The sequence below is a fragment of the Trichechus manatus genome, unplaced genomic scaffold (genome assembly GCF_000243295.1).
Source record: "Trichechus manatus latirostris isolate Lorelei unplaced genomic scaffold, TriManLat1.0 scaffold00054, whole genome shotgun sequence".
Taxonomy (NCBI): Eukaryota; Metazoa; Chordata; class Mammalia; order Sirenia; family Trichechidae; genus Trichechus; species Trichechus manatus.
In genome coordinates this window covers 5,316,107-5,335,838 of record NW_004443990.1, presented here as the reverse complement: position 1 = coordinate 5,335,838, position 19,732 = coordinate 5,316,107, and the positions used below count along the sequence as shown (strand labels likewise).

General features: G+C 54.8%; 1 protein-coding gene across 1 annotated transcript; it reads right to left on the bottom strand.

Annotated features, from left to right (window-relative positions):
* Positions 1–363: 363 nt before the first annotated feature.
* On the bottom strand, positions 364–19,732 carry CUEDC1 (CUE domain containing 1; the record flags this gene model as incomplete). The annotated part of the gene is made up of 10 exons (XM_004378103.1): positions 364–657; positions 2,897–2,973; positions 3,809–3,867; positions 4,471–4,564; positions 5,452–5,523; positions 7,363–7,446; positions 8,438–8,633; positions 9,345–9,471; positions 14,883–15,010; positions 19,478–19,732. Coding segments are annotated over 9 exons (1,089 nt in total), but the record flags the coding sequence as incomplete, so codon positions are not given.

The window sequence follows — 19,732 nt, the reverse complement described above, 5'->3', positions numbered from 1 at the left end:
GTCGGATGGTCCAGGCAGAGCAGTCACCTCTCGGCGGTGGCCCGCCACTCTTTAGCGCTCCAATGACTGCCCAGGGCTCTTCCCCCCAGCGCTCTGTGCTGGGGCTGTGCAGACAGCTCGGCAGCCCCGGAAAGGCTGGGTTGCAGAGGGCCACGGAAGCCAAGGGCACAAGATGCCCAGAAGGGAGCTGAGAAGGGGTGCGGGGTCAGGCAGTACCCGCGGCCCTGTTGGGGAGGTGGGAAAGGGAGGGAGGCTGGGGCTCCATCTTCGGGTCAGAAAGCCTCTTGTATGATCACCCTGCCCTTTCCCACACTCCAACCGTTGCCTGTTTTCTGGAATTTTTTTTTTTTTTTTTTTTTAAAGAAAGGGGTTGGTTCCTGTATTTCCACTCATGGCCCATAGAACAGCCTGGCTACAAAAGGGGCTGTGATTGGCTGCTGCCTCCAGGGGCCCCCAGGTCCTTCCTCCAATCACAGCGGGGCAGCCCCACGGAAAGTAGTAGTGGCAGTGGTGGGCTGGACTGTGGCGGGAGAATCACTGGGCCTCAAGACTCAAGCACCATCTGTCCGGCTGCAGCTGGGCCCTTCAGCTGGAGGCTGGCTTTGCTCTCCGGCTGCTCCCACCGGGTCAGATTATCTCCAGCGAGGATGCTGGCATCTGGGGAGGAAAGGGATAGGAGATGTCTCAAAGGAGCCCAGTGGTCTTTCCGGGTCACTGGTTCCTGGAAAGATGGTCTTGGGCAAAAGCTACCAAAGACAGTAGCCCTCTGCTTTCTCCGGGGACTTTATGGCAGTCTTGGGACTCTGGCTGGGGTCATCCTATCCATCCAAGCTCCTGGAAATGTCCCAACTTGTAGAATGGCAGGGACTCTGGCAGGTAAAGATGGGATGGGGGAATGTAATTCCAGGTGGAAGCTGCTGTATGACCAGGGCTTAGGGGTGGGAAATGCCTGGCCTTCTCCAAGACACGGTAGGAGCTCAGATGAGCTAGACCAAGAGGACCTGGAGGGGCAGAAAAGCAGACTGGGGCCAGAATTCGGGGGGCCCTAGACACCAGACTGAGGGATTCAGAAGACTATTCAGGAAGCCTCACTGAAAGAGCAAGAGAGAAATGGGACTAAAGCGGTGATCTGGTGATGGGATGAACCGCGAGGAGCAGTGAAGAGACCAGCGGCTCTTCACTGGGTGATGAGTGTCTACCAGGATGGTGATAAAGGAATAAGGAGGAGATGTGAGACGGGGAACTCAGGGAAGACTGGCTTTCCGTGAGTTAACTTCCAGGGCTGGAAAGATAATCGTGAGGTCCAGCTTGGAATGTGGAGCAGATCTGGGGGTGAGTGACATGGAGAGGTAGATTTTGGAGCCAACTGTACGGAAGTGTTGGTGATGCTGCAAAGAGGGTGGTGGTGCCCAGAGAGAGTGGGGAGTGAGAAGACTTGAAGGGGGTCGGGGCAGAGCAGTGGGGAGAGCTGGTATTTAGGGGGTGGGAGAAGGCACAGGAAGAATAAACAGCAGAGAGGAAGGAGGAGACCCAGGATACTTGAGTCACAGGAACCAAGGAAGAGCAGTTTCAGGAAAGATGATGGGCATCACCAGAAGGATGCAGGATAGGAGCAGACCCTGGGCCTGTCTGGTGACCTTCTTGAGTCAAGCCATGGGTGGTTGGAGGACCGCCAGCCACAGTGTGTGAAGGAGGACACCAATTTTTGTAGGTTAGGTGATAAAGGCAAACACTGGGGACTTGGAATCAAGGACCTGGGTTTTAGGATGGGGAGGAAGAGGATGTGGACTGGAGGAAGGAGCCAGAAGGGGGCAGCTGGAAGACTCAGGAGAAAAAGAAATGATGAGCAAGGTCCCGACAGAGGGGTGGCTTTGAACAGGGCACATCTTCCCTGGGGACCAGTGGGAAAGAGAAGGAGCTGATGATGGCAGCAGCATTGAGTGGGAGTGGAGGCACTTCCCCTGGCATTCTGGAGAAGTGGGAAGTGAGGGTGCAGCTCCATGGGTGAGGAAGGCTTGCAGAGAATGGAAGAGGTCTGGAGGCACCTGGTGAGGGCTGTAGTGAGGGAGTCCACTAGAAGGGACATGAAGGCCAGTGGTCCAGATGGAGGCGAGAGGCAACTTGTATTTACTTGTTCCTGGCTGTGTCCACTGCGCTGTGGTTTATCTCGCCTCCACTGCAGATCTCCTGAGGGCAGCCAAGTATTTCTCCATAGTCTGAAACAGGGCCATCCCTGCTACACCAGTAGCTCCAGAAAGTCTCATGGATTCTGACTCCTGGGATGGGGACAGTGCTAGGGAAGGGCAGACAGGAAGCTTCCTGATGGGGGGAGGGGGTGTCTGGAAGAGTTCTAGGGGGAGGCGTCAGCATTCCCTATTTCTCTCTCTGAGGGATGCACAGGCAGAGGATAAAAAGCAGCCTGCCTGGGGCCTGGGGCTCCAGCCAGAAACAGCTGCTGGGGAGAGGCAGTGTCCTCCTCTGGCTGTGGCCGGTTCCAGACCATCCAACCCAAGCTGGGAACCAGAGAGACCTGTGTGTGTGTGCATGACCGGGTTGAGGCCACCTCAGGTTTTCTGAAATCATCCTCTCAGCGCTGTGTGTCCTGGACTGCCTTCTCAACTGGGCGGCAAACTATTCAAGGTCAAGAACACTGCTCCAGAATGTATCTGGCATAAGCAGGTGTGTGATTATCTTTCGTCAAAGGAATAGATTTAAAAAAAAAAAAAATGCAAAGACTAGTTCCCATGCAGAAACCCATGTCCCCTGCTACCACAACTTCAAGGGAAGGGACCCAGGACCTGTGCTGCCCAGCTGCCTGAGCCCCAAATCCTGAACCCCTGGAAGACACCAGAGTGTGGGTGGGGCAGTCCCTGGGTGGCAGGGTGCCAGGGCTCACCTCTTACTGTCCTTCTCTGAGGGTGAGGGCTTCCTCCACCTTGGGCACCTCCTGCTGCCTTCCCCGGAAGTCCTCATCTGAAAAGCAGAGGGAAGGCGCCTCATCCTCCACCCCACAGATCCTGGCTCAGGCATGTCCCCCAGTCCAGGCAAGAGTGCTGGCCCAACTCTCCTACCCCCTTCACTTGAGGGGGTACACACCAACCCCCAGGTTGGCACTGTCAGGTCTGGTGGGAAAGGCAGCAGGGCACAGTGGGGGTGCAGACACCTGGGTGCTGGCCTGGCTCCATCATGGAGCCCTGAGACCATGGAGAGTTCCTTCCTTCTCTTTGGGCCTCTGTTTGCTTATTGTTATGTGAAATGGTTAAGTTGGCCTATCCAGATGATCCCCAAGTCCCTTCTAGTCCATTTCTGAATGTCTTCTGCCACCAAACGGCTCCTCTGCTCTGTGGGGTAAGGATCAGGGTTCAGCTGTGGGCCTGGGTCTAAGGAGGGGTCCTCTGGCCTTTGGGGAGGGACTAGGTGGAAGTTAAAAAGCCTCTGGGTCCACAGCCAAAATTGCCCAGTGCTTGGTTCTAAAGTTGAGGCCCCTCCATGTGGCTGGGCCTGTCTGCCCCCTTGGGGACCAAAGAGTATTACCCAGAAACAATACCTGGCACTTTGTCTACGGGGTAGAGATCTATGTGGAGGTACGCTGGGGCCCCCATCAGGGGTTAGAGGAAGGAAGGGAAACAGTATGGACCAGGCAAGGAGGATCCATTTCTCTGGGTCATCTGCTCACCAACGCTTGATGTGTCTCCCAGGTTGGGTGCTCCCTCCCCCCGAGTGGTGGATTCACCCAGGACCTCCTCTCAAAGGGCCACCAACCATAGGCATGTTGGAGTTCAACTCCCCACTCTACCCCTGGCCTTACCACAAGCGTGACCCTCCACGTCATCTAGGAGATTGGCTGTAGACGCTGCAGCCCCCAGCCTGCCAGGCCATTCAGGAAAACTGATGGGATGGGTGGGCACTGCCATAGTCCTCCCAGTCCTACCTGCCACCCCCTCACCTGCTCCAAGCTCAGGAGGCTTCCACCACAGCAGCCTCTCTGCTCCCCACCCCAGGCTCCTTGGAACCTGGAAGTTGACAGTGTTCATTGGGGTCAGCTGAAAGCCCCTCACTGCTCTCACCCCCATCCCACCTCGGGATGGAGAAGCCGCTTTCTCCCTTCTCCCCTTTGACTGTTCAGCTTGTAATATCCTGGGCCCTGTTTGAAAAGCATGGCTGGGAGTTTGGATAACAATGTAGAAACCTTATTTCTACTCGAAGAACAGAAAGTGAGAAGGCAGTTCCACTGAGCCTCAAAAGAGGAGGTGGGAGGATGTGTGGTAATCAATTCGACTAGAGAAATTAGGGAAAGGGTGTGCTGATTTCGATGACAGAAATTATTTTTCTCCCGAAGACACAGATTACCCTAGACAACTGGAAAAAAAACGTTGTAGGACAACTTCAGAGCCTATGGAAGGAGAACAGCAGGGGGTGTCGGTACCCTTAGCGACACTGCCCCCACCAGCCCCAGAATGGCAAGGATACGACTGATGCTTCAACAAGTGTTTCCTCTTCGACTTCCTCATCTTAGTCTTCTCTGAGAAGGCCCGGGCGAGTTCAAACAGCTTCTTCCGGGTGGCTGTGGGCAGAGACACCTGTGAGCTGTTTTCTCGGCGTCCAGAGCACCAGGTGGGGGCACCCCAGGTCTAGGGAAGGATGGAGCAGAATAGGACCACCTGGGTGGGGGCAGGTAAGACACATCAGCCTGGGAGCCCGGGAGGAGGGGGGGGCAGGAATGGAAGACGCTGGGCTAGAGGCACGAGGCTGCCATCCCATCTCTGCCTGCAGGGGCAGCACAAGCCACCTGGAGCTGGGCCCAGGACCGCTGGCAGCCCAAGATCCGGGCATTCCTTCCTAAACTACGACAGACAGTGACGCATCTTGGCCTTCTTTTCCGCCGCCATCTCCCCCGCCCCTCCCCACGCCACCTTCAGAGTTGGTTCTGAGATTTCCTTCACTAACTGGAGATCTTCCTTCAAATGGAGCCTGGAAGAATTGCAGCTTCATTCACACATGGTCGTGTGTTAGTGTGTGATGGTCGGGGGAGGATGGAAACTAAGGGTAGGGGGTGTGCAAGCCTGGAATGACTATGGGGCCAGATCACCAATCCTACAGGCCACCTGCCTCAGCAGAAAGTGGGCTTAGCAAGAGCCTCCCCACAGTGAGACCCCGCCTACCCTCCCTCAAGCCGCAGAGGACATGAACACTCAAGGTGGGGTGGGGTGTGTGGCACATTGTTTTCTGCAGACAGCTGGCTCTAAAGGATTTAAAACTTAATTTGTATCCAGACTCAGCTGTAGAGGGAAGGGAGGTAGGAAGGCTGAGAGAGCCAGCCTGTGATTAAAATGTCACTTCAGATCACCAAGAGTCAGCTGCATTTAAAATTCTGGGTGGCTCCCTCCCTCCCATGAGGCCACAGGCCTGGTCTTAGAAGAGTTGGGGAAGGGGACATGGGACTGGACTCACATTTTCCCATGTGTTTCAACTTGTCCCTGAATAAGGCATCTTCAGACACAGCAGGGTTGGCTTCACTGGTTCCTGGAAGGGGAGACACCTGCTGAGATGGGGGGAGCCTGGGTCTCTGCGGGTGGGCTGAAGAGGGGGAGCACTGCCAAGGCGGAGAGGGGGACCCAGGGCTATCCCCCAAGGTGGCTAGATCAGACCTTTCCTTCCATTAGAGGAAGGAAGCAAAGAACAGGTTCCTTTGCTAACCAGAAGGGCAAACTTAGAGCAAAGAGGGAACTCGAGGGAGGGGTGGGGGGTCCTAAGGGCACTTCTTTCCCCTTTGGAGCCTGGCGTCCTTCTCTGTAAAAACAGGGCAGTCCCGTGGTCTGCCGTGTGTGCTGAGACTGGCCACTGCTCCGCCCAGCTCCACTCCAGTGAAGTCACGAAGGCAGTGTGAATCAGTCGTGGAGGGAGTATTTAAACATGAAAATCACCAAACCCTACAAACCCAGAGCCAGCAGTTAAACCGTGACCAGCACGCCCCGGCTGGCTGAGTTCTGCATGGTTGTGAGAGCTGAATGAGGCATGGGAGTGCCTGGTACAGAACAGGAGTTCACCAGTGGGGACTTCCCTCTCCTTCCTTCCAGGGTCAGTCTCTCCCTCCCAGACACAGCGTTCCCGACTCGAGAAGCAGTAGGAAGAAGAATGGGGCTGGTCCAAAAGTCACAACCCAGCCACCTCCCAGAGTCTCCCTGCTTGCTCAGTGCCCACTTGGGTCTCTCACTGCCCTTCTGAAGCCCCTGCTCTCCCTCCTGCAATTCGGTTCATCCTGGGTCACCTTGCCTCCTAAGTCCCCTTTGAGTCATTTTGATCCATCTCAGCTAATGCGGGATCAAGGACAAGCGGCTGTTAAAACTCCCAGATGCATGTCTGGGGTGGGGGTGGGGGGCTAAGCTCCCGTTACTTACAAAATCAGTTCCTCAGGATTTTCTCTTTTCTAGCTGGGATCAGCTGAGCTCCCCATCCTTCTACTCCCCTACCCCATCCCCATCCCACTGCAGGATGAAAGGTCCCTTCCAGGCAAAAGCTGCTAAGCCTTTCTCTGAGGCGGGCAGCTGGGGAGTGGGGGAACTGACTGGAGGTCACAGCCACACATATAGCCACAGAGTCTGGGTATCAAGTGTGGAGCTGGGCCTCCTGGGCCTCCCTGCCCCCACATTCCCAGCTTCTGCTCAGCCCTCTAGTCCATGCATCCCAACAGCACCGCTGCCACCCCTGAAACACCCCCAGTCGGCCAGGGCTCCTGCCTCCCACCACTGTGTCCCCAAAACTCAAAATTCTCTCCCTTCAATACATAGGGCAGGGCACGTGGCAGAGATTTCCAGCTACTGAATGCATAAATGAAAGGGCCCTTTCCAGATTACCCCCGCCCTTCCTCTTCATGCGTTAGCTGTAATTAACAAGTATGTCCTCAGCTTTGCTGCTTTGCTCTACCTGTTTCTTGGATGTGTCTCCTGCAGTCCCCAAAAGACCAGAAGCTCCCCCAGGGTGGAGACCACGCCTTCAGTCTCCCTGTCCTCTATGCCCCTGCCCCTTCCATGGGACATTATGTGGAGTACAGGTACCTCTGAGGAATTCAGCCAACCTGTGCTAGCTGATGGCATCTGTGGGCTCATAAAACCCCAGCAGTGCTGGGGAGGCTTAAACACAGGGCTACTAAGAGGAAGGGCTGTCTCACTCCATGGTGGGTGTGGAGGTGGGGCAGAACCCTCCCCTCCAGGCCCCACCCTCAGTCTATTTTAGGGTAGAAAAAGGGTCCCCCCAATCCTCACCCTACCCCCAAACTCCAAATCTGCAAAGGGAAGGTGGGGCTCAAGCCCCTAGGCCCTCCAGGACATCTGTGTCAGGCCTCTCCCAAGAAGGCAAGGTTACCTGGGACAGGGGAAGGAAAGCCAAAGTCGTTTCCAACAACCGTGCTGCTGGATTTGGATTTCTGGGACTCGTACTTCAATCGATCTGGAAAAGGACCACATTCCAGTCAGGGAAGTTAGCTCCTGGGCTCCCAGGGGTACACTGGGCTGAGAATCAGGAGGTAGTTGGAGACCAAACCCCCAGAATCACACACAAGTGCACCCCCAAAACATGCATGCATACACCTCCTCACGGCTCTCAAAGAACTAGAGATAACACAGAAACTATTGCCCTGACAAACTTCTGGAAGCTTAGAATGTCAGAATTAGAAGGACCCCGAGAGATGGGATTGTCCAACTCTCTCATTTAAAAGGAAAGGCCCTTGCTGCAGAGCTGGGACCAGCCCCGGGCCTCCTCCCTTTTGCCCAGTGTTCTCCTTGCACACCTTGTTCCTCTCCAATGACACACACAATTACGGTTATACACACACATACACACACGCTCTCACACTGACCCTCACAGCTCCAGAAAGACCTCCCAGAGCCCTCTCCCTGTACCCCACCCCAAGCACACTCCCACCCTGAAGGGGAAAGGCAACAAGGATGGGGAGTAGGGTCTCCGGCCCAAAGACAACCAAATACCTAAAACACTCAAGAGCCCCTGCTCTACTCAGAAAGCCTATCCCCTCTGGCCCCCACGGACCCAGTCACTCTGTCCCTGGAGCTCCAGGTACACAGTGTCTGCCCTGGTGGCTGGTGCTCTGCAAGGAAGACCAACGCTCTTTTATCCCTAGGGGTAACCTAGGGCCAAGGTCAGTGCCTGGCAGAGAGCAGATGTGCAGAGGGGAAGGAGAAGGCATAAGGGTGCAGCCCTCTTCCCCTGAGTCCCTGGGGAGAAAGAAGGGTGGCTGGTGAACCAGGTCCCCCTTGGCAGAATTCTGGGGCTCCCACAAGGATGACTTGGTGGGGGGCATGTCTTGTCAGGACAGAGAGTGGCTGGCACCCTTGGCCTCTTCTGAGCCCTCAGACTAACGCCAACATCAACTCCCTCCCGTAGCCCAGGAGAAGTGGCTACAGCGCCCTAGCCGATGCACCACCTCTCTCCAGGGCAAGGAGGAATTCGCGGTTGCGCTGCAGCTCCTTCATGAACTCCTCATTCTGTAGGAAGAGTGCGATCCTCTCGTCCTCCAGGTACTGCTTCCAGCGGCTCTCCTGGTCTCGGGTCCCCACCTCAGCCCCCACGGCGGGAGGGCCTCCCTCTCCGCTCACTGCCTTGGGGCCCCCGGGGTTACCCTGAGGAAGAAAGTGAGCATGGGCACATGTTGCACAAACATCCATGCACACTTGGGTGTACACACCACACATCCTGTCCCAGGATCCCCCAGCCCCGCCCTGAGGCCTGCGTCTCCTACTGAGACCTAGTCATCAACCAGAACCCAACGTAAAGGGCCAGAGGCCTCTCTGCTGAGGAAGCTGCCAGGGCTTAAACAAACGATTTTCCTCCTCACCTTGGACCACTCCATCCCTTCATCTACAAGCTGACTAGCTCTGAAAAGTGATTTGCAGACTGCTCAATAGCCTACAGGTGGATTCCTTGCACCAGCTGCCTCTTGGTGAAACTCCCCGCCTCTGCCAGGGCCCCTTAAGACATGCCAGTATCTTGGGAGAAACTGCCCATACCTTTCCGAGAGGAGAGAAGGGAGGTGCCCCTCTGCCACTGGCTACCCGATGCCCCTCCCCCTTCTAGCCTGGGGTGGTGGCTGCAATTACAGCCCCCCCAGGGCTGTCACCTTCCCTAGGTAGAACAGGAAACCAAGCCCAGCCAGAAAGTGAGGTTTGCAGTTCACCGTTCTTTCCCTACAAACCCAGGGCAACAGAAATAGCTCAGCCTGGGCTTCAAAATCAGGAAGTGCAACTGGCTGGCACAAGCTGCATTGGCCTCAGATGGCAAAACAGATGCTGGACTGGCAGGTGGGTGTGGAAGGTGGGGAACAGTCCCATTACCTGTATGCTGTCCAACTGCTGGGGCAGGATGCGGAGAAAATCATCGGGTAACTTGCCCAGCAGTGGCGGGTTCCAGTTCTGATAGCGCCTCTGGCTTGAAGGGGGGCTGGAGCCCACCATGTCGATCCTGGGGGGGTGGGAGGTGACAATGAGGAGGGAGCAGTCAGGCTGGAACACAGGTCTCCCAGCCCATCACACCAGGTCCTAAGGTAGATGGGATCCTGCTCCATTTGCTCTGCTGCTCCGAAACTTCCTCTGGCCCCCACTGCCTCCAGGGCAAAGGCTTAGCACTCCATCTCACTGTTGGAGACTCCTCGTAATCAGGCGTCTGATAACTCCCCAGGCTCAGCTCTTCCATTCCGGCTTAGACTCACTGCTGTCCCACCACTCAGCCCAGGTCTCTAGGTCTAGAGAACTCTGTTCGTGGTCTAATGTGGAGGTTGTGGATTTAGAGTTAGATGTTTATGAACATCTTACAACTGCAGGGAGCATATCGTCTGTTCATGTCCCTAGCACCGAGCTCATGGGCTCATGGCTGCTGAGTGACAGGTGTGGGCCAAATGAATGGATGTATAAACCATCAACAGCCCAGTCTGCCGGAATGCAGGAGCTGTGGAGGGGGAGGTGTGGGAGATGGGGACACTTGGATCCTTCTAGAGGTAACTGGCACCAAGGAAGTCCACTGGGGAGAGAGTAGAGCAGCTCTGGGTTTCGGTTCTGGTTCAGTCACAGCCAGTAGAGTGGTCTTAGGCGAGACCCTTCTCTCTGGGCCTGGTTCCCTCATCTAGAAACTGTCACCTCGCTCCTGACCTCATGAGACTGTCAGAACTGGGCTCTGAAAAGGCATATGGAGATAGGAGAGCGGAAGGCGTTCTGTTTCCAGATTTGAGAGACGAGGGGCGCGCAGGTGCTGCTCTTCATGGCAAGGTGAACTGCAGGAGGTTCCGCCTCTGTGGAGGTCACAGCGCAGCAGCGGGAGGAGACGAACGGGGTGGGTGGCACACACCCTCCCTGACCCCCAGGTTCCTGTCCTGCCCCCCAGGGCAGCCTGGCCGGCTGGGGCTCCCCACAGTGCCTCAGCAGCCTGCAGCGTGGCAACCGCAGGACACGTGTTCTGCTGAATCAGGGAAATGACACACAGAGGCAGCCGAGGCCCGGGGCGGTGAGGCCGCTCTCGCTCTTGGCCTGGCTTTGATTTGGTCTCCAGCTCCAGGAATCCCGCCCGCCCCCTCACTGGAGAGGAGCTTTTCCGGGCTGCCGCTGACTGTGGAAATAACTTCCTTTCCTTTTCTATTTTAGGCTGGTGGCCGGGCGGGGGCGAGGGGGAGGTGCAGGGAGGCAGCAGACGGGATAATAAGCTGCTAAGTGCTCGGTGGGGGATCGGCTCTGCGCTAGCTGGAGCCAGGGGAACCCCGGTATGGCAGGCCTCCTCCGCCCTCACCCTGCAGACGGGGGGAGGAGCGGAGCTCCCACCCCAACCCAGTCTCCCACTTCTAAGCCCGATGTCTTTCTATTATCACCATGCCGCCTTCCGTCACCGTTAGAGGGCTCATTTTTCTCCCAGGGCCCCAGAGGCGGGGGAGAGGACGTCCCATCTCTTAAGGACTCGCAGGCCATCTCTGGCTACAGCGGGGAGAAATCTTCTCCAGCGTCACCACCATTCCTTGGGCTCCAGTGTCTTCAGCTGGGACATGGGTGCCCACCCCCAATTAAACCACACTGGGAAAGCTGCGGAGGGAGACTACGGAGTTGCATTTGGACCCCTCTAGCCACTTTGGAGCCCAGGTGGCGCAGTGGTTAAGAAGTAGGCTGCTAACCATAAAGGTCCGCAGTTCAAATCCACCAACCGCTCCTTGGAAACCCTATGGGGCAGTTCTACTGCCCTGCAGGGTCGCTATGAGTTGGAATCAACTCCACGGCAACGGGTTTGGTGTTTTTTTTTAGCCACTTTGTCCCTGGTGGCGCAGTGGTTAAGCGCTCGCTGCTATCTAAAATATCAGCAGTTCGAACCCACCAGCCACTCCGCGGGAGAAAGATGTGGCAGTCCGCTTCTGTAAAGCTTTATAGCCTTGGAAACCCTATATAGGGTCACTATGACTCAGAATCGACTAGATGGCAACGGGCTTCAAGCCACTTTGTCTACCGAGAGACCCAGGTGGGAGTGAGAGTCTTCCCGGGTCCTCAGCCTGAGTCCCCTGGCGGCTGGGCTGTGGTCCTGGAGGAAGACAGGCCCGCGCGCCCCTCTTGGCCCCTTGGCAGCGGCAGAGATGAGGTCAGTCCGCAGCTGTGCGAGCGAGCCTGGGGCCCTGAACACAGGCAGCCCTGGCAACTCCATTGTGGTCGGAAAGGAATGTCAGAAATGAGCTGAGAGGCAAATAAAAAACTTCCAAGGCTGTAATTTCAAGGGAAAAACAGCAGGCGGCCCGTGAGGAGGGGTCCCTTTGGGTTTCTTTCAGGCCAGTTGAGGGAAGGGCAGGTTGGGGGAGGGGAAGGACGGATACTGGCCAGGGAGGATCTCCTGGCCCTGAGTCTCTGCCCCTGGACCCTGAAACTAGAACTTGGACCCTCAATTTACCCCCTTACCCAAGTTTATCCACAGAACTTCAGACCTAAGAAAGGTTTCAGAGGCATACCATCCAGGCAGGACTTTCGGTAAAAAGTAGACATTAAGGCCCAGGCGAAACCAGACCCTGACCTGGGGCACACAGGCAAAGTGTGCAAAGCTCTGGGCACTCCCAGCATGCTCCCCTGGGATCGCTCCCCGTGCCCCAACAGGGCAGTGTCCATGCTTCCCAACTCTGCCCTTCTGTGGTCACATAGGTACCTCAGTGACTGGGGGTGGCACCAGGGGGCTAGGCCCCTCCTACCACTGCCTACCTCCACCCCCCCCACTCAAATCTGATCACACCCAGCAGTCAAAGGGAGTTTCCTAAAACTCTAACCTGATCACCTCACTCTCCAGTTTAAATCTCTTGGGTGGCTCCCCACTGCCTACCCAGGATAAAGCCGAAGCTCCTTGGAGGGCCCACAAGCCTCCCTGCCCCCATGATCAGCACCACCCCCCCAAGCCATTCCCCACTTCCTTCCTGCCTCCAGGCCTTTGCACGTGCTGTTTCCTTGTCCTGGAATGCCTTCCTGTCCTCTGCTTCACCAGACTAACCTGGGTGTGTCCTTCAGGTCACAGCTGGGACATCAGGACCTGTAGGCAGCCTTTCCCCACCCTCACGTCTGTGCCGCCCCTCCCCCACTCCGATCTCCTTGCTGGATTCATCTTTGCATCACACACCTACTCAGCAACTGCATGCTGCAAGTGACTTAATAAATGCTGGAAATAAAGGCTGTGGATGGAGAGCAGGCCTAGGGGTAGATCTGGGCCTAGTTGGGCCATCCTGGAGCAAAAGGGCACGTGCACAAGGGCTGGCCCTGCACTTCTAGACACTGGCCTCTGGGAAAAGCCTCACCCTTGGTCTCAACGTTCAATGTTACAGCTGAACTCAGAGACTAGCCAGTCCAGCCAGGGGGCAAGAAGAAGCAGTAAGCACTGATTGCAGGTCTGGTCCATACCTGGCACTGTGCTAAGTGCTCCATACACAACATCTCATTCAATATTCACAACAGTGCTATTACTCCCATTTCACAGATGAGGCAAACGAAGCTTAGAGAGGTTAAGTAACAAGCCAAAGGCTACCAGCAGAGGCACCTGCAGAATCAGAAGTCAGGCAGCTAAGGAACAGGTTGGAGAGGGCAGCCCATTCTTCCTGAATTTACAACTCATATTCCCTTCCCTGCATCTACCCCTAGCCCAGCAAAGCCATTTCCTGGGTCAGGCCCTGAGGCTCAGGCAAGGGCAGTAACTTGTCTGAAGTCCACAGGGTCTGAATGAGGCCTCCTGAACCTCAGTCTAGTGCTAAGGTCAGCCTGTTCCCTACCACTGGGGCTCCCCTCACTGGGCTGCACTACCCTTGACTCCCAGCCCTATCCCACCGACAGCAGGCTGAGCACCCAGAACAAAGTAGGGAAGGGAGGATATGGCCAGGACATCCATGCCAGGTTATCCTGATATTCTCTCTTATTGCTTCAGTTTGCCCTTCTGAAAAATAGGTATAATCACTCTAACTAATAGAAACTGAACCTTTTGTGAAAGTATCTTAGGATGTTAAGAAAAAAGTAAAAGGAAAACCATTTAGCCCCAGGCTGCAAGCCCTGCCAAAGTCTCACCCAGACCTACCCATGTACTCCCCCCTCCCACCCTGGTATAGCCTGCCATCTCCTGGTACCATTTGTGATAAAGGAGGGAGTCCACCTATGTTCAAACCCTGACTCAAAACCCTGCTCCCCCCTCCCCAGGAACTTTCTAGAACTCTCTCAGTTTCCCAAGCTGCAATCACAGAGAATTTTCTCATTAGGGAGGTGACAGGACCCAGCAGCCAAGAACATTAGCTTTGGACCCAGTCTGACCTGGGTTCAAATCTCAACTGTATAGCTCTGGGGAAGTTATGAAACCTCTCTGAGGCTCAGTTTCCTCATCTGTAAGATGGGTATGATGACCACAGTGGCTACCTCACAGGTTGTTAGTTCAAATGCATAGGTAAGGTAAAGAACCTTGTCAGTTTCTGGCACTGGAAGGGTGCTTAGTAAATGGTAGCTGTTATTATTACCTATACCTGTCTGATAACAGAATTCTCCACCACCACTGCTCAGAGAGCCCCAGAAGGGAGAATTCACTAAAGCAGATCCCCTGTCCCATCATCTCCCTTCAACCTTCATCACCCCAGGCCTGAGTCATTCTAAGGAACAGCGGCTCTAGGACAAAGAGGCAATCCCTGGGCTCCACCATAAACACGGAGCCCAGAAAAGCAAGCCACCTCAGAGACCCAAGAGACCCTGCTGGCAGCCAGTTTCATTTCAATCTTCCAAATTCCAGAGTCTGAGCTGGAAGAAGTCTCCAGATATCTACTAGACCTCTCTCCTGCCTCCAGTTATCAAACCATCCCAGAAAAAGAAACTTTTTTCCATTGCTGAAAAATCCCCCATGACTTAGCCCAGGTATGGCAAACAGATTTCCATTCCATTGACTGCTGATGAACGTCTGGGAGTTCTGTGTTGAGAAGGATTCTGAGGTCCCATCTTGACTCAGCAGGAAAGAGCACAGTGATCAATTAGTAATGTCTGCCATGGGCTCCAGAGCAAAATGTCTTATACGTTCCGTGCTTTTGTTATTCCCACTCTGACATCTCACTTGACAAAAGTTCCCAGAAAGCAGAGGCTGAGCCTTATTGAACTCAGTGTCATGTATGGTGTTCAGCACAGCACCTAGCTCAGAGTAGGAATTTAGTAAATGTTTGCTCTTGCAATCCTTACGTTCTGAAAGTTCTCTTTGGTGTCTAGCTGCAATGTCTCCTGCTTTAGTAGAGGCCTGTTTTTGGTGGAATAACATACTGTGGGTCCAGCCAAGTTCCCAACCGTGTTTGTACTTACCTCGCCCCTGTTCCCCTTCCCCACCACCCACCCTGTGCTCTGAGACAGATGATTTCTCACCTGGGAGGTGGAGTAGGGGGCGCCAGAGGGTAAGGCCTGTCAAACATATGCATATGGTAGGCTGGGGGGGAGTACACCGGCGGGGGCTCTTCATCAGAGCTATCAGGTTCTAAAGTCCTTTCCAAGATCTAAATCGGAGACAGCAAAGAAGAAATATTAACAGTACTTCCTTGAATTTAAAGAACATTCAGATAATACCAAGTATGAGCAAGGGTGTGTAGCAAGGGAACTCTTGGGCACTTGCCGGTGGGAGTGTAAACTGATACAACCACCACTCTGGGAAACTGTGTGACTGTATTTGCCAAAGCTAAGCAGATGGCTACCTCTAACCCTCCCTTAATGTCCAACGTACTCGGCAGACATGAAAGTACAAGCCCCCAAAAGAATGTTCAGAGCAGCATTATCCATCTAAGTGAGGTTCAGACAGGCAAAACAAATAACAAATTTACACACAACAGAAGTGAGAGCAGTGGGGATCTTTGTGGGGGTGGGTGAGGATGGGAAGAGGCACGCGGGGGACTCCAGGTTCTCACGATGTTGTTCTTGATCTGGGTGCGGTAACGTGTGAACAATCACTATGCAGCACACTTCTGATCTGTATACTCTTCTGTGTGTTATTTTTTAATAAATAACTTTAATTAGGTTTTTTTAAAAAAAAGAAACAGCATATTCAAACCCTCTCTCAAAGTACTTCATGTGTATCATTTCACCTTAGCCTCAAACAACCTGGTGAGGCAGGATATGGATCATTATACCCACTTTACAGATGAGGAAACTGAAGGACACGGCAAAAGCCACACCCTGTTTTTAAAACCGGCTCTTCAACTTGGACCATGGTCTTCTGACTCCCCAGCAAGGGTCCCTCCTTCAGGCACACTGCCCGCACACCCGGGTTGGATTTTCAGGGCAGGCAGTGACAAGGAGGGTGCCCAGGATGCCTGCTCTCCCTCCTGACTCCTCTCTTCATCTGAGAGCCAGGAAGCGGGGTGGGAGAGGCCAAGCGCTGGGCAAAGGCAGGTGTTCCTGCTACCAACTGACCTGGACCCTTCCCCAGAGGTCCAGAGAGGAGCCTGGGACAGGAGGCAGCCATCGACCAGGAGACCCCACATCACATGCTCCAAGCAGTTCCTTGCTCCTCCCCTCTCATCCCCTCCCCACAGCTCTGTTTCCATCTCCTCCAAAACCAGAGAACATGGCTGGGCCCTCAAAGGGTCATCAGTACAAAGGGCTCAGAAGCTGTGAAGCAGCCCTAGAGTCGCCAGGCGTCACATTTGAATCCCAAGTGCATTTGCAGAAGTCACTGCTAAAGCTGCCTCTGCTTCCACCTCCACAACCCCGGGCTGGCACAGGCTGTGCCGGCACACCTCTGCCCTGACTGAGCCCAGCCATGCTCAGGCACACGGAGACTCACAGGGACACCCTGGCAAGAGGATGTGTGAGCACACAGGAACGTGCACATACACGCTCACGTGCACACATACACACACAGCCAGACCGGCCTAAGGAGGCCTCCCACCCTGGAATGTTCTAACGTTCCTTCCTTTGAGGCAGAAAGTATTTAAACAGATGGTTTTGCAGGAAAAGAATATGTAGCTGTTTGCGGGCCATTGCTCTGCTCACCCCAAATTTCCACAAGAGGAAAACCAGGCAGATAGAGAATGCTGGTAGCTCAGCTCCCGTTCAGTGATGTCTCTGGTGCCTGGCACAGTGCCAGCACAGGAGAGGCGCTCACAAGAACTTGCTGCTATGTCCCCCAGCCCACACTCCCCACTTCCTGGCCCCCTCCACTCTGAGGGACAGGTTCCAGGCTGTGGAATGGAGGCCAACTCCTGGAGGCCCCCTCTCCTCCCTCGGTGGCTGACTTAGCCTGTTCCCACTGAGGTCGGTCTGAGGGAGATGGGTGAGGAGAGAAGAACTCAACAGGACTGGTTTCCAGAAGAAAGCTGCTGAAGGGTTTCCTCTGACCTCGGCCCTTCCACAGCTACACCAGCAGGCCCTTTGCCTCTTAGCTGCTCCTGCTCATCTGTGGAGCCTCCTGGGGCTGCAAGAACCAGACACTCAGCAGAGGCTCCTGGACCAGACTGGAAAACGCCAAGGCGGCAGGCGGCGGGCCAGGCACACTCCGGAAAGAAAGGCAGATCCCACGTCTCCAGGGAGAGTAACCCCAGCCGCATCTCTGGCCTCCACTGCCCCATCTCCCCACCCTCACCAGCCATAGTGTGGTTGTTCTTCTGGCTCTTAAGGTGCTGAAGTTTTTGGTCCTGCGGCCTCCTGGCTTAACTCAGTGTGTGTGATGGAAGCCTGCCAGGTGCTCTGGGGGGCAGGGTCTGGGCCACTTATATAACAAGAGATACTTCTCTATGTCAAGGATACCCCTCTGACCAGCCCACCATCCATCAGCCCCCAGAGAAGGGACTTTTGCCAGTCAGCAGTTACTGTCATTCCAGCTGCTGCTCATAAATTTTCCAAAGCACTTTCCTTTGGCGCAGAAATTGCCAGCCAATGGGCCCAGGCAGAGCTCCAAAGGTGGGGGGCTGGGGAATCAGCCAAGGGAGGGGAGGGGTGCTGAGAAGGGGTGCAATCCAGAAAGCAAGACTCTTAGAAAAACAGAAGCACACACGGCAGGCCTCCCTGGAGGACGGTGAAGCCTCACGGAGGTTCACAGGGCTGTGGGCGCCACAGACAGAGGGGGAAATATTATTCTACCTGTCAGATTGTTAGAATAAATGGAGCCTGTAGAAAGGGCCAAGGTTGCGAAGACCTGTACCTTTCCAGCTCACACTTAAAGGATATATCTGCAAACACACATGCAGGCACACACACACTCAGCCCTACCCCTCTTTTCCACAAAGTGGATCTGGGTTTTAGAATACTCCCTCCGCTAGGCTAATCCTGGCAGGTGAAAGGAGAGGTCTCCCAGGAAAAGAGAGTAGAAAGCTGTGCAAAGACAGCAGCAACATTTAGTCACTCAACAAACATCCCTGATTGCCTGCTGTTATGTACCAGACTCATCCTGAGCACTGCAGGTGACAGAGGGATGAGCCAGACATGGCTGCCCTCACAGAGCTTCACCTCCCCCTGGAGAGAGAAGTCCCAGGCAGCACCCACTAAGGGAGGGAGAGCAGTCAGCCCTGTAGGATGACTGATGGATGAAGAGAGACTGCCTGCAGGGCTGTGCTGAGAAGGAGTCTAGTCTGTTTTCTCACTGTTAATGAGACTAATAATAATAATACCACCTCACAAAGTTTATGGAAATTAGATAACACCAAAAAAACCAAACTCATTGCCATCAAGTCGATTCCCACTCACAGCGTCCCTACAGGACATAGTAGAACTGCCCCATAGGGTTTCAAAGGAGCACCTGGTGGATTCAAACTGCTGATCTTTTGGTTGGCAGCCCAGCTCTTTAACCACTGCATCACCAGGGCTCGAATACATGTAAAGCATTTAGGACAGTGCCCAGTACAGGCTGGGACTCAATAAAGAGCAGAGTTAAATCCCATCTGGTGGGTCCTTCCATCTTGCCTCCAGCTGCATGTCCAAGCACCCCGCAGGCAGTGACCCTCTCACAGAGACTGTTCTGTGCCTTGTCTCTTCTGCACTCAGCACTGCAGGTACTGCAAGGGTGGAGGAGGGACAGCCACCTCCCCCTCCCCCCAGCAAGTGGATCTTGATGCAGTGGGTGGCTCCCTCTCCCCTAGCCACCTCCCTGGAGAGAGGGGAGCAGGACTGCTTGAGTATCGCTTACTCCCACCTCCATCCCACCTCCATCCTCATAGTCAGAAGGACTGAATGGACAAATCTATGCATCACCCCTTTCAGAGGCACCCTAGGGATATAGCCCCACTCGTTTTTCTCATCAGCTAGGCCAGTCCAGTGGAGCAAGGCACAGACAGCGGCAAGGTCCAAACCTCCCTGTCTCCTCTCACTCTAGGATCCTGACAGATGGACCTGCTGCCAGCTCCCTACCGAGTCATGCTCTGCGGCACCTCTGAGCCTTCCCCTGAGCTGGCCGGTTTCCTGCATACCCTCTCCGGCACTCTTCACTCTTCTTGGGGTCTCCTCTGAGCCATCTCTCTCTCTGGGAAGCCTCCCCTTCCTCTCTGTTGCCCTCACTTCTCCCATCACTGCAATTACCATGCAGGGCTGTCCCTGCCTGACTCTTGCCTCTGTTCCCCACTGGACTGTGAGCTCTGTGAGGGCAGAAACTTGGTCTGACTTAGCTAACGTGGATACCCAGAGTAAGGTTCAAAAAGAGGCCTTCTTGAAAAACACAGATGGTAGGGTCCCAGACCTGGAGACTAAGATTCAGTATGTTGGGGTGGGGCCCAAGCATCTACATTTTTAACTAGCACAGTCATTTTGATGATGCCTGACCCGGGGTCTAGCACTGTGCCTGGCACAGCACTAAGAAGGTGCTCAGTGTTTGTTGAAAGAATGCATGATTTCTGCCAATAAAATATGGCCGCTGACTGGCTTGGGTAAGGTTTCCTTAGGAGAAATAAGGCTGCTTACTAGTTAGAACCCAGGCGGGGGAATAACCCAGGTCCTCTAAGAGGTCTACAAGGTTGTTGGAGCGCGTGGGAACTATCTACCTCCGGGGGTATGCTGTCCTCGGAGTCGGAGCTGTCCTCGTAGACGCCGCCACCACCCCCGTCCAGGTTCATCTGCAGCAGCTGGTCGATGGTGGCATCCACGGCGCCGCTGTTGGCGCGTAGCACGCACTCAATGATATCGTAGTCCATATTGGGGAACATGGTCTTGAAGTCGTCCATAGCCTGGTTGAACTCAAGCCGGCGCACCTGGCGGGCAGGCCGGCTGTTGTTGAGCTCCTGCGCGGTGGCGGCCCC